Raw genomic sequence first — 13,713 nt, 5'->3', positions numbered from 1 at the left:
TTTCTTTCCTTAAAGAGCCTGTGACAGCCTCCCAACAACTGTTGTGCAATGAAATATTGGGCTACTAGTAATCTCGAACCGTCAGCTTAAAAAAGAAGGTGCGATACCGTTCCGATAAATATCAATCATTTCGAACATCGCAAGGAAATTCCTTCGACTCATTCTGAAGTTTTGGGGGAAGCCGGAAGTGACGTCAATGCGGGAAGACTTCACTGTGCGGCGAGAGAACCAAACACGGACAAAGTGTGTTGTCATGAGTAGAAATGGTGAATTACTGAGTTTAGGCACGTTAATAACGTTTTAATGAAGTTGACTACAGTATATTCATATTTCTCAGTGCTTTCATGTCAATTCGGCGAACATAAACATAAATGATCGTGGTGAAGATGATGATTAAATTAGGATTAAAAATCGGTAGTGAGAGCTGCTGAATTTCCTCCCGTCGGATGTGATATAAAAACAAATCGATTATTTTTGTAGTTGTAAACTCAAGTGGATTAAACTACATTCATTAGTGCTTTCATGTCAATTCGGCTAACGATACATTAAATGATCGTGAGGATGATGATTAAAAATCGTTTGTTTGAGCCGTTCTGCATTTCCTGATGAAAAAACAAACCGATGCTTTTTGTAGTTGTCGTACACCAACATGGATTAAACGTGTAGTTTTTTTTACCACAATGTTGGGGAAATTAATGGATAAAATGCACGTATTATGATTTATGATCATGATTATTATTATTATTATTCCCACTCCGATCGGGACACTAGGGCCACCGTTTCCCCGCAGCGAGGCTCCCCCCGTTGACAGTTTACGTGGGCTGGGCTGGGTGCAGTGGCGGACTGGCCATCGGGACGAATCCCGATGGGCCGGTACCGAAGTGGGCCGGTCGGATAAGTCACTAGCACATCCCCCACTCCCCCCGTTGACAATTTACTAGCGGTACCGAAGTGGGCCGGTCGAGAGTCCCGGGCTGATTTTTAGTCCCAGTCCACCACTGGCTACATGACCGTATTATCGCCCATATTGACGAACCTAATTCCTAAACTAAACAGATAAAACATAAACCGATCCTTCAGCCTCATATGAGCTCTCAGACACGTTCAAAATTAAACTGTCATCGCTGTCTGAGCTTGCTGCTGTGTGCGCCACGGTGCGTTTGCATGCAGATGCTGGGATCCGGAACGGTGCAGCTGGAGCTCTTGGCCCGCAATTACGTCACACATAATTTGGCGGGATTTGAAGAATCCCCAAGAAGATCCAGAATATTGTCAACATTGAAGGGGAGATTAATGGTTATCAAAGTACAAATATCCCAAATCAGTTCAGTAACGGTTTCAAGGGGACAATATTTACTAACATTGATGGGTTTTGGATGATGGGTGAAACCCGTGTCACAGGCTCTTTAAGTGCTGGTTTGGCTTCCACATACTGCCTCCTCCTTCTCTGCAATTCAGGTGCGTAATCATGGTCCACGTTGACCTTTTTTTCTTTGAAATAAAAGGTAATTGATTGAGGGTGTGGTGACCGAGCAGGAGAGTGTTGTGGTGAGACAGTATAACAGCTGAGCTGGGAGGGGATTTCCTTGCCGGCTCAGGGCTCGGAAAACTTCCCGAGTGTCTCAGCACGGCCTCTTTGAGGAGTTTACGGCATGAAGAGGAGGTCGCCAGATGGGATGAGGGACGCCGAGTTGACTCCACAGTGGCCTGGGAAGGAGCACAAACGCTGTTGGCTACCGGCGCAGAAGTTGTTGCATTAGCTCTTTGAAGTAGCACATAATCCTCAGGGTGTTTTGATGGCATTCTTGAGTGTGAAAGGATGCGTCAAGATGTTGTACAAGCAGGGGTGGCTAAATGTTTGTAAGCAGGATAGCTAGATGCTAACAGGTAGTGGGAGCCTGTAAAAAATGCGACTCACCTCTAGGCTCGCATTCTACGTATGCGAGCTGTCAAGGGATGCCAATTTCGGCTGGCCTCCTCTCGCAACATTGAGTGCAATATACTGTTTCACCATAACATCTAGAGGGGCGCTGCTTCACTCTTTGTAAAATACTCAATGAGAATGGGGGAGAGATGGCAGCAACACACCGCACAGAAGAATTACCGAAACGAAACGTTTTTATTTATTTATTAAAATTATAACTACAATCCGAAAAAACAGGGGAAGCCTGGCTTCCCTTGACCTCCAGGAGTAAACGCCACTGCTTAACTTGTGTGTATATATAGTCTGCGTCTCCCCTTGTCCTGTGCCAGTTCGTCTTGTCTAACCAAGTCTGCCAGCCATCCCTCTTGACCTTGTTAAGTATATTTTGATCGACTCCTTTTGTTACGTTTTTTGATAGTCCAAGTAGATGTTTTGTTTAGCGTTTTGATCTTATAGTTTCTCAGGTTTGATCCTCCAAGTGAGCGTTTTTGCCTTTTTATTAAAATACTTAATCCTGACCTGGTTCTGGTGTCGTGCGTTTGGGTCCTGTGCCTTGTGTCATTCATAACAATGCTAGGGTGTGAGGCAGTGACGTAACGCCGGCGGCGACGCCGTGACACTCTGTTGCGTTGATGCTTGCGTAATGCAGAAGTAGGCGTGGTTAAATCTAAACTGGGTGGGAAAAACGATAGACGCTGCCAGGTTTCAGCCAGTGATCTGTTTTCAAATGCAATTGTATATGTTTCCAACTTACCTTGAAGACAGTTAGCTACAGTTGGTCCTCAGCTGCTGACATATTTCTGGAGGTTTATTGCGTATTCTGTGGCCAGCCACAGTTCTTCGATTTTTCATAAAAGAAAATCACGGAGGCATCTCAAAGTGCTTAACACACATAAGAAAATTCAATAGAACAACACATTTAAAAACACAATGACAAAATACAGTCAGATTACACATTTTAAAATAAAAGACCAAAAATGATTCATATTGTGACACACCGTAGGTGAAACATACGTGTACAAATATATATATACTTTTAAAATATTTTGTTTTCAACACGGACTTTGTTCTTAATAGATATGGTGGATTAACAGTGGGGAACATTCAGAAATCAATCCCAGCGTCCTTTGGGAGAAACATACCTCCCATGGTTCGCAAGATAGCAGTTCGCAGATCAGCTCAGGTAAGGCTCTGAATTGAAGATCTCAAATACATTATAAACAGCTTCTGACAGCACTTCTCTCCAGGTTCTTTACAACAACAAAGGTTACCACAGCATGCCGACATACCTGAACGTCCTGAACAATGCCATCCTGCGCGCAAACCTGGATGCATCCAAGGGCAACCCTGCTGCCTATGGTAACTACATAAGATACAACATCGGGACAGAATGTTTTCTTATGTAAAGACTTGGATGTTTCTCCCCAGCGTAGTTCCCAATAATTCACAGTCATGTTATAAAATGTTTTTGGCAAGCCCCTGGTTCAGTTCTTATTATCTGTTGTGTTATGTGTTTGTGTTTTTCAGGCTTCACACTGACAAACCACCCAATGAATCGAACCAGTGCCAGCCTCTCTTTAGACTACTTGTAAGTTGCCCAGCACTGATATATAGTACCTTAAATCCTCACTTAGTTGATCATATTAAAATGTTGGCCCTGATTACTGTTTATCCTGTTAAGCCCCATAGCCCCCGCCGGGGGGGGCTTTTCACGAAATGTTCACGAAACTGTGTCTCAGGGCTTCTTACCATTTAAAAACCTATTAATGTGTCATACCCACTTAATGGGAAAAAACTCAGCCAACTGACGATATGAACCATTTTTACCTAAACAAAACACAAGTCTAACGCCAAGCCTCTGAATTAGCACTAAGCGAAAGGGTGCTAATGCACTTAGCACATAACTCACGGTAGGAATATGTTATACTTCATCGGATCTGCAAACTAGATATCATATGAAAGCTGAGATTTCACAGATTCCAATGGTATAAGTATCATCACTGTGCGACCAAAACTCGCGGCAGCGAGTCTATGAGAGCTGTAACCCAGCTTCCGGTTTTGGGCATGCTGGCTGCGCATCACTCTCATTCACCAATGGTAATGGTAATGTTTGATGAACCTCCTGACCTCTTTTTTCGTCTTGGGCACTGGACAGACTGAAATGGCGGCCGTCTTTTCTATTTGTGGCCGCACCTGCCCGCCGCCCAAGTGATACCCCAGATACCTTCCTCCGCCCACTTCTTTGGGTTGGCCATGAGCCCCTTCTGCCTCAGGGACTCGAGCACTGCCCCCACCTGCTGCATATGCTGCTCCCAGGTCTCACTGTGGATGATGACATCATCCAAGTAAACCGCAGCATATGCAGAGTGGGGATGCAGGACCCAGTCCATGAGCCGCTGGAAGGTGGCTGGAGCACTGAACAACCCGAAATTAAGTGTGACAAATTGGTACAAACCATACGGAGTGGAGAAGGCAGTTTTTTCCTTAGACTCAGGAGAAAGGGGAATCTGCCAATAGCCCTTGTTAAATCCAGTGTTGTGTAAAAGCGAGCAGTGCCTAGCCGATCCATGAGTTATTGGACACCTCATTAACCCTGCGGTAGTCCACACAGAACTGGATTGACCCGTCAGACTTACGTACCAGCACGACGGGGCAGCACCAGTCACTGGTGAACTCTTCTATTACTCCCATCTCTAGCATGGCCTGAAGCTCCGCCTGAACAATTTTCCTTTTGTGCTCAGGCAGCCGATAGGGCCGTGAAAGAATCGTCACACCGGGGGGCGTTTCTATGTGGTGGTGAATGAGGGTGGTGCGCCCTAGCAGTGGGGAGAACACATCGGCAAACTGCCTTTGCAACAAGGCAACGTCTGCTCTCTGACCCGGTGAGAGATGGTCGTCACAACAGACCGGGGCTAATTTGTTGTTTTTAATTATCTCCGGACCCAACTCATCTCTCTCGATCAGCATGGTGGCCAGGGAAGCAGACGCCACCTCCCTCCATGCTTTGAGGAGGTTAAGGTGGTAAATCTGTGTTGCTCCCCCCATGTCAGAACGCACCACCTAATAATAGATGTCCCCCACTCGTTGTGTGACCACGAAGGGCCCTTGCCACTTGACGAGTAGTTTAGAGCTAGATGATGGGAGTAACACAAGCACTTTATCTCCAGGTGAAAATTGTCTCAGTTTCGACCTTCTGTTGTACAGGCGCTGCTGACGTTCCTGGGCCTGGAGCAAATTCTCACGTGATATCTGCCCCAGTGAGTGGAGTTTTGCTCGCAGGTCCTTAACGTACTGACTGTCATTCTTACTGGAGTTTTGACCCTCCTCCCAGTTTTCCTAGGTCCAAGACACCCCGGGGCTTCCTGCCAAACAATAGCTCAAAGGGAGAAATTCCTGTGGAGGACTGGGGCACCTCCCGCACTGCAAACAACAGAGGGTCTAACCATTTATCCCAATTACGACTATCTTCGTGAACGAACTTACGAACCATGTTCTTTAGCGTTTTGTTAAACCGCTCCACCAGTCGGTCTGTGCATGGTAAATGCTAGTCTGGATTGAGTGGACGCCCATCAGTTCATACAGCTCGCGTAGTGTGCGTGACATAAACGATGTGCCCTGTTCAGTCAGGATCTCTTTTGGGATCCCGACTCGGGAGATTATATGAAACAGTGACTTTGCAGAAATATTACGCAGCGGCACTGCCTCGGGGTATCGTGTTGCATAATCCACTAGGACGAGTACAAAGCGATATCCCTGTGCACTCCGGTCTAATGGCCCGATGAGGTCCATACCAACTCTCTCAAAAGGCACTTCAATTAATGGGAGTGGGCGCAAAGGCGCTTTTGGGGTGGCCGGCGGGTTAACCGGCTGACATTCACGGCAAGATGCGCTCCACCGCTTCACATCTGCGCGAATGCCCGGCCAATAAAACCGGGCCATGATCCGGTGTAGTGTTTTGTCGTACCCTAGATGACCGCCTGGAAAATCATTTCCCGACGGCTTTTTGGTACCAACAACTGGGTATTTAGCTCTCCTGTCTGTGTGTCACGGCTCACACGATACAGCCTGTCCCTAATCACAGTAAAGTGTGGGTGAGTGAGTGCTGCGTTTGGGTGTAGCTGGGAGCCATCAATACTCACCACCTGGTCGAAGGCGTGCTGAAGGGTCTCTTCCCTTGACTGCTCAAAGGGGAAATCCTCCACCGGAACCACCAGCGGAAGTGGCCGGGCTGCCCGCACCGCCAGCAATCCTGCCCTGGTGTCTGAGGAGGAACTTGTTGTCTGAGGAGGTGCGCCGGATGACCAGACGCGTAGGCTGGACCCTGAGAAGAGAGAGCAAAAGGGGGGTGGGTTAGTCGGGGGGCTCTGTGGTGTGTGGGTTTGTGTGTGGGTGGGTGTGTGGGTGGGTGTGTGAGTGACAGCAGCATCCGCTGCGGGGAATCTCCGCCTCAAGGCCGGGGTGGGTCTGCCCGCTGGGACCGTTGAGTACCGGGGCTCCTCCTTCAGGCTCCGCTGGGGAAGAGAGAGATGATCCTCCGCGAGGATGACGGCTGCTTCTAGGCTGGCGGGGCGGTGGCACTGGACCCAGTTCGCTGTGGATGTCGGGAGTCCTGCGACAAATTGCTCCTGGGCCACCTGCTCCACAACATCCTCAGCGGAGTGTTGTCCCGGTCGGAGCCAGCGCCTCGCGGCATTGAGGAGCTGCTGCGCGTCGGAGAAGGGACGGCCAGCGTCCTCGAAGGGGATGGCCCAGAACCGGTGACGATGCCCCTCCGGCGTGCTGCCCAGGTCCTTTAGGAATAGGAACCCTAGCAATCAGGTCAATAGCACAATGGACGGTGAGGAGGAAGAGCCAAAGCCTTGGATTTGCTAAAAACCTCATCTAGATCATGGTAGCAGGAAGGGACTGAAGGTGATTCAGGAGGATCTAACCTTTGGTCTGTTTCCTGCCTACAATTCCCAGTGTTGCTTCCCCTGTCCATCTCAACTGTTTGCTTTAAACAGTGATTTAAGCATTCCTTTCCCAACCCCTCCACCCTGCAAGAGTGCCAATTTATGTGGGGGTTATGACGTTTTAGCCAGGGGAAACCCAAAATGAGAGGATGTTGGGCTGAGTTATAAAGGTGGAAAGACATAGCCTTGTGATGGTTATCATTTACAATCATTTCTAAAGGCTCCTTTCCTCACCTCTCTCTCCTCTCTCCTCTCACCTCTCTCTCCTCTCACCTCTCTCCTCTCTCCTCTCTCCTCTCTCCTCTCTCCTCTCTTCTCTCTCCTCTCTCCTCTCTCCTCTCCCTGTATCTCCAGGCTCCAGGGGACAGATGTGGTGATTGCCATCTTCATTATTGTGGCCATGTCTTTTGTACCGGCCAGCTTTGTGGTCTTCCTTGTTGCAGAGAAATCCACGAAGGCCAAACACCTGCAGTTTGTCAGCGGGTGTGACCCTGTCATCTACTGGCTGGCTAATTACATATGGGACATGGTGAGAAAACCCTGGTGTCAATACTGTACAAAGAATAATGCATGTGTAACTGAGGTTAGGGCGGTGGATTTTCTTGTGTTTTTAATAATTCAGTGTGTGTCTGCTCTCTCCTCAGCTGAACTACCTGGTGCCTGCCACATGTTGTGTGATTATTCTGTTTGTGTTTGACCTGCCGGCCTACACCTCACCAACTAACTTCCCTGCAGTCCTCTCTCTCTTTCTTCTGTACGGGTGAGACTTTTGAGTGCACACATCTTTACTTATCAGCTTTTATACCTGGAATTAACGTCTCATTATAGTGTAGTCTAGTGGTCTTACACTTCTATTGAAGGGTCAGTTCACCACATTTAAAAAAAACTGAATGGAATGTAGTTTGTGGTTAGTTTGTAAGTCAACACTTAATGAACGCAATATTATATTATACTGATATTCATTGTGTGATGGAAACCAAACTCATCAACCCAATGAGGGCTGGAATTAAAATTCAACAGAAAATCTAAGTGAACTAAATTCAACAGGCTGTTCCAACTAACTTCAATCCAATCACGACCACTTATCATAGGGCTCAGTAGTGTGTATGCCCCCATGGTCCTGTATGCACTCCCAACCACATCTGCTCCTGATGAGACAGCAGTTAGTGTCCTGATGGATTTCCTCCTAGACCTGGACCAGGGTAACTGTCCAGCTCTCCTTGTGTAATGGCCCCTCTCCCAATGTCTCCTCCACACTCTGGGAGAGCAACTATTATATAGATGTAAAATATATGAAGGCTACAAGGCCTTTTGCTAACCTCGCTTGTAACATCACTGTCAACTCTGAGTGATTTAATTTACAGTGGAGGAAATAAGTATTTGATCCCTTGCCGATTTTGTAAGTTTACCCACTTACAAAGGAATTAACAATCTATAATTTTAATGGTAGCTTTATTTGACTAATAAGAGACAGAATATCAAAAAGAATGTCCAGAAATGTACATCATATAAGAGATAAAAAATGAATTAGCATTTAACTGTGGGAAATAAGTATTTGATCCCCTTGCAACCAACAAGAATTCTGGCTCCCACAGACCGGTTACATAAGTCCTCTTCCTTTAACCTGTTAAGCCCGAGAGACCCCGGTACCGGGGCACTGCCGCAACACCTTGCAGGAAACAGTGTCTGAGGGCATGTTCATTTAATAAAACTATGAATGTTTTATATCCATGTAACGGGAAGAAACTCATCTAACTGATCATTTTTTTTTTTTTTTCAAAAGAAAACCCACAATGCTAACACTGAGCCTCTGAATTAGCAACGAGCGAAAAATGCTAACACCTTACTGCACCGAAAATCACTCACAAAACCTTATTATTTATCTTTTCACCATATCCAACACATCGATTCACATCGTGAGGTGACACAGAATCTATTGACACCGACATTACCACTGAATTATACGTATTTGCGACGTTATAAGCAAAAACGGACATCAAAACATGTGGCGCTAGGTAGCTAAAAATGCTAACATTTTTACCTTGGCTCTGTAGTCTCTCCAAAGTGGTCTTCAATGGCATTAAAACGATAAAAACGCTGCTGAAGTTAATCCATAGGTTAATCTAATGTGTCTGTGTCCCTTTGAAATGATTTCTGATAATCCATAAGCATTAAAATTGCTTTTCCGTTTCCAGATGTCAAAGCTAGAGATACAGTAGGTTCACTCTGATTGAAAATTACATGCGCGAAGCCCCCACCTTTTCTCTTCACAACGTGTGTGTGTGGGGGACTCCCCCTTCAATTCTATTGGCTCTAACGGTCAGAAAGAGGTGTCAACCATCAAAATCTAGCAAGGGGGGCCAGATATGGAAAATCCACCCAAATGACCCCAGAAGTGGTTTATTTTTGCTAAATCTCTCTTAAAAAGGTCAAATGTCACTTGTTTTGCATCAATTGTCAGTTTAGCTTAGGAACCTTCCTAACGGAGTGAAATGACCCGGAAGTACCTCAGTGGCAGCCATGATAAGAGCTGTTCAAATTCTCCAGTCTAGATGATAGGAAAGGAGGTTTCAAACTTCCTTTATAACCTCCTTTAGCTTAGGAACCACTGGACCTTCCTTTACGAAAGGAAAGGAGAAAATGCTGTCCCACAATGCCTTGCGGCCGCAACATTTACCGTCACACAACGTTCACGGAAACAACCGATTATGACCGAGAAATAATATCATGAAAGTTACGGTATTTATTAAGCAATTTACAACTTATGTGGTAACTTGCCAAAGTGCTTTGTTTTGAACGTTCAACACTATAATAATCAAAAGGAGAAATATGAACGTTACTTTTTTACTGAAATGATCAAATAAAGTCAACATTTCACAGTGTTTACTGAGCTGTGTGGGGGTTGTTCAACTTTTAAAAGATGTTTGAATGGTGATATACACAGTGATATGTTAAGGAATAAAACGTTAATATCCACATGAATCCCAATACGTATGATTGTATGAAAAGATCTTAAAACAAATACAAATGTATTTATTATAATACACGTATTAACGTGTGGACCGGAGGGAGAGGGTGACGAACATAAGTTTAAGTTTCACTTTACTTTGTTATTTAAATTCCAACCTTGTTCATGAAGAATATGTTTCTCTGTTGCCCACGTTCATAAAGCATAAAACAACACTATCAGAGCACGGTGCAGAGTCGTCTCTAGATGGGTTTAGTCCGCCGTTCTTATTAAACATCCATGTAGTCCGCTGTATACAAATTGTAGTTTTCCCCACAGCAGACGCACATTTATGACGTCCGCTGGCGCATCATAAACACGTTGATAGTGTAAGTGCAGTCGGATTCGCAAAGCACCGCAGTCTTTTTTCCTAAGTCCTTCTAAATGTTCCTATCCACTATCCCTTAACCGCCTAATGTTTCACACAGAGGTCAAGGAATAGTGGATAGGAAAAGATGATAGGAGCTGATTTTTGGACAATTCGAATGCAACCCTCCACAAGGCTGGGATCGGCTACATGACCCATCAGAAAGCAGCTTGGTGAGAAGGAGACAACTGTTGGTGCGATTATTCAGAAATGGAAGAAACACAAAATGAGCATCAATTGCCCTCGGTCTGGGGCTCCACACAAGATCTGGCCCCGTGGGGTATTGATAGAAATGTGAGGTATCAGCCAAGAACTACACGGGAGGAACTTGTTAATGATCTCAAGGCAGCTGGGACCACAGTCACCAAGAAAACTATTGGTAACATACTACACCATAATGGATCGAATCCTGCAGCGCCTGAAGGTCCCCTGCTCAAGAAGAACATGAACGGCCCGTCTGAAGTTTGACAATGAACATCTGAATGATTCAGAGAAGGCTTGGGAGAAGAGGATGTGGTCAGATGAGAGCAACATCGAGATCTTTGGCATCAACTCGACCTGCCGTGTTTGGAGGAAGAGAGATGCTGAGTATAACCCCAGAACACCATCCCCCCCCCCGTCAGGCATGGAGGTGGAAACATTCTGCTTTGGGGGTGTTTCTCTGCTAAGGGGACAGGACCACTTCCCTGCATCGAGGAGAGGATGTATGGGGACATGTACCGTAACATCTTGGCCGATAGCCTCCTTCCCTCAGCCAGGACACTGAACGTGGGTCATGGAGGGGTCTTCCAGCAGGTCAATGACCCTGACCCTAAGGCCAAGGCAACACAGGAGTGGCTAAAGAAGAAGCACATTTAGGTGAGGGAGGGGCCTAGCCAGTCTCCTGACCTCAATCCCAAAGAAAATCTGTGGAGGCAGCTGAAGCTTCCAGAGGCCAAGCATCTGCCTCAAAACCTGAAGGGTTTGGAGAGGGTCTTCAGAGAGGGGTGGACCAACATCCTTCCTGAGATGTGCACAAACCTGGAGACCAGCTACAAGAAGCATCTGACCTCTGTGTTTTCCAACTAGGGTTTCTCCACCAAGTACTAACACATGTTTTGCAAGGTTATGTTTGGGTTATTTCCCACAGTTACATTTAAATCAATTTGTATCTTTTATATGATGTCAATTTCTGGATTTTCTTTTTGATATTCTTACTCTCACTGTCAAAATAAACCTACCATTAAAATTATAGACTATTAATTTCTTTGTAAGAGTGTAACAAACTAAATCTGCTAGGGATCAAATAATTATTTCCTTCACGGTGCATGATCTAAAATCAGTGTTTTTCCAACATCATCCTGTCTGCAGGATAAGGCCCTGGGTCAGAGTAACTGTATTCTTCCATGCTATGGATTTTTGGGGAAAAGTGGTTTAAAGACAAGAAATTAGAGAAGGAGAAGGAGATTCAAGGCATCTCTCCTTATGTTTGTCAAGTAGAAACTTCATAAGAAATGTGACTGCAGACCACACTTTCCTTCTGATATTTGACAGCAAAAAAACTCCCTGAATATAAGATCTGGAAAAACTGCACCAGTGCAGACAGTGTTTTATTATAGTTACTCAACTAATGTGAAGTTGACCATATGTATCACAGAGGTTGAAGCTGGGCAAAAGTGAGATGGTGCTAACACAAGCTAGCTAGCTTTGTAAGAAAGGAAGAATTGTGAAATGTATTGGGATGCTAGTTTTAGTTAGCAAGAATCAGGCTTGTGCTTTAATGTACTTGTGGAGTGCTTGGAGTACGATACGATACGATATACTTTATTGTCCCTGTAAGGAAATTTGTTCTGGACTCCGTCCTGCAGTTCCGCATACATGTACATATACAAACATAGTAGACATAGTGTCTTTATTAGTACTGAATGATGAATAACATCTGGCAGCAATGCCATAGAATCGAGATGTAAATCAGAAGGTATTCCGGCCCTTCAAGCATACCCTGCTTTGTTGTCTTTTTTACTATAAACGGGACCATAATTGTGCTTATGAATCATGCTGTTTTTCAGACTTCTTGAATCTGGCCTTTGAGAATATGAACCAATACAGAAAAGGTTTATAAATAGAGGTAATACATCAGGTGAGGCTAGGGTTTATTTTCTCATAGACTTCTGAACGTACTGACTTCTATTTGCAACCAATGCAGTCCATTTCTGATTATTCAAAATAACGCAGCTTCAAGGCACTTCCTCATTGACTTAGCGTTTTAGATGAAGAGGTGTCCTCTTCATTTAAAGTGAATGAATGCGTCTTCATGTTTTTGGCTTTCAATATGTCCTTTCTTCTTCCAGTTGGTCCATTACTCCCATCATGTACCCAGCATCCTTCTGGTTCGAGGTGCCCAGTACAGCCTACGTGTTCCTTATAGTCATCAACCTCTTCATAGGCATCACTGCAACTGTTGCCACCTTCCTGCTCCAGCTCTTTGAACATGATAAGGTCAGTTTGACTATTGTTCCCTCAGCTTTTGTTGTGCAGTATTATCAGACGTAGTCTCACATCACTTCTGTGTTAATTCTCCACTATCTTCATGTCTTTAGGATCTGAAAAGAATCAACAGTTACCTGAAGTCCTGTTTCCTGATCTTCCCCAACTACAACCTGGGACATGGCCTGATGGAGATGGCTTACAATGAGTACATCAATGAATACTACGCTAAAATAGGTACACCTATAACGGAGCAATGTTTTTAGTTTCTCTCACGATTATTTAATGTGATTGTGAAGAAGTCAGAATAATTATTGTATGTGTTTGTGTGATACAAGGGACATAAAAAACAACATTTGAATGTACCATGATAAGGGCAAACAGGATGATGTTAGAATTTAGAATCATTGTTATTTCATCTTTTGTTGCCTATCATTTTCTTTTATGAAAATAATATAATAATACATTTACTAGCAAAATCTACTTTATTTGCAGAAATAATAAATGAAACAATTAAATAAGTATGTATTTTAGACAGTAACAAATTGAAATGCATAAACCTTAAGTTGGCCTCAACAAGGTGGACCTTTAACTATTTTACCTTTCAAACAGACAAATGTTTTTGAAAGAAAAGTAAAGAAGATATCAATCGTTATAAATGGTGTGCTTTCAGGCCAGTTTGACAAGATGAAGTCTCCATTTGAGTGGGACATCGTGACCCGAGGGCTCGTTGCCATGACAATCGAAGGCTTTGTTGGCTTCCTCATCACCATCCTCTGCCAGTACAACTTCCTCAGAAAGCCGCCGTGAGTCCTGTTTGTTTCTATGAGTGTGGGGAATAGGCGCTTTCACACCGCAGTACTTTTCCCACAAAGGTTCATGAGAACTTAGTTCATCAGAACTCTTTAGTTCTCATGAACTAATAGATCACGTTCACACCGGAATAAGTTCCTGGGGGAGGATTAGGCAAATGAAGCCGCTGACGTCATTTCTTCTT

General features: G+C 44.7%; 1 protein-coding gene across 1 annotated transcript in view; it reads left to right on the top strand.

Annotated features, from left to right (window-relative positions):
- Positions 1 to 13,713, top strand: part of abca2 (ATP-binding cassette, sub-family A (ABC1), member 2) — a 186,005-nt gene that overhangs the window by 163,093 nt on the left and 9,199 nt on the right. The window contains exons 32-39 of the mRNA XM_034118098.1: positions 3,002 to 3,107; positions 3,172 to 3,283; positions 3,452 to 3,512; positions 7,231 to 7,405; positions 7,521 to 7,636; positions 12,581 to 12,728; positions 12,830 to 12,953; positions 13,390 to 13,522. Coding sequence (XP_033973989.1) covers positions 3,002 to 3,107; positions 3,172 to 3,283; positions 3,452 to 3,512; positions 7,231 to 7,405; positions 7,521 to 7,636; positions 12,581 to 12,728; positions 12,830 to 12,953; positions 13,390 to 13,522 — 975 coding nt within the window. The remainder of the gene's footprint in view (positions 1 to 3,001; positions 3,108 to 3,171; positions 3,284 to 3,451; positions 3,513 to 7,230; positions 7,406 to 7,520; positions 7,637 to 12,580; positions 12,729 to 12,829; positions 12,954 to 13,389; positions 13,523 to 13,713) is intronic.

Source organism: Trematomus bernacchii, unplaced genomic scaffold (assembly GCF_902827165.1).
Source record: "Trematomus bernacchii unplaced genomic scaffold, fTreBer1.1, whole genome shotgun sequence".
Lineage (NCBI taxonomy): Eukaryota > Metazoa > Chordata > Actinopteri > Perciformes > Nototheniidae > Trematomus > Trematomus bernacchii.
Note: the sequence above shows the minus strand (reverse complement) of the source record. Positions and strands in the feature narration are given on the sequence as shown.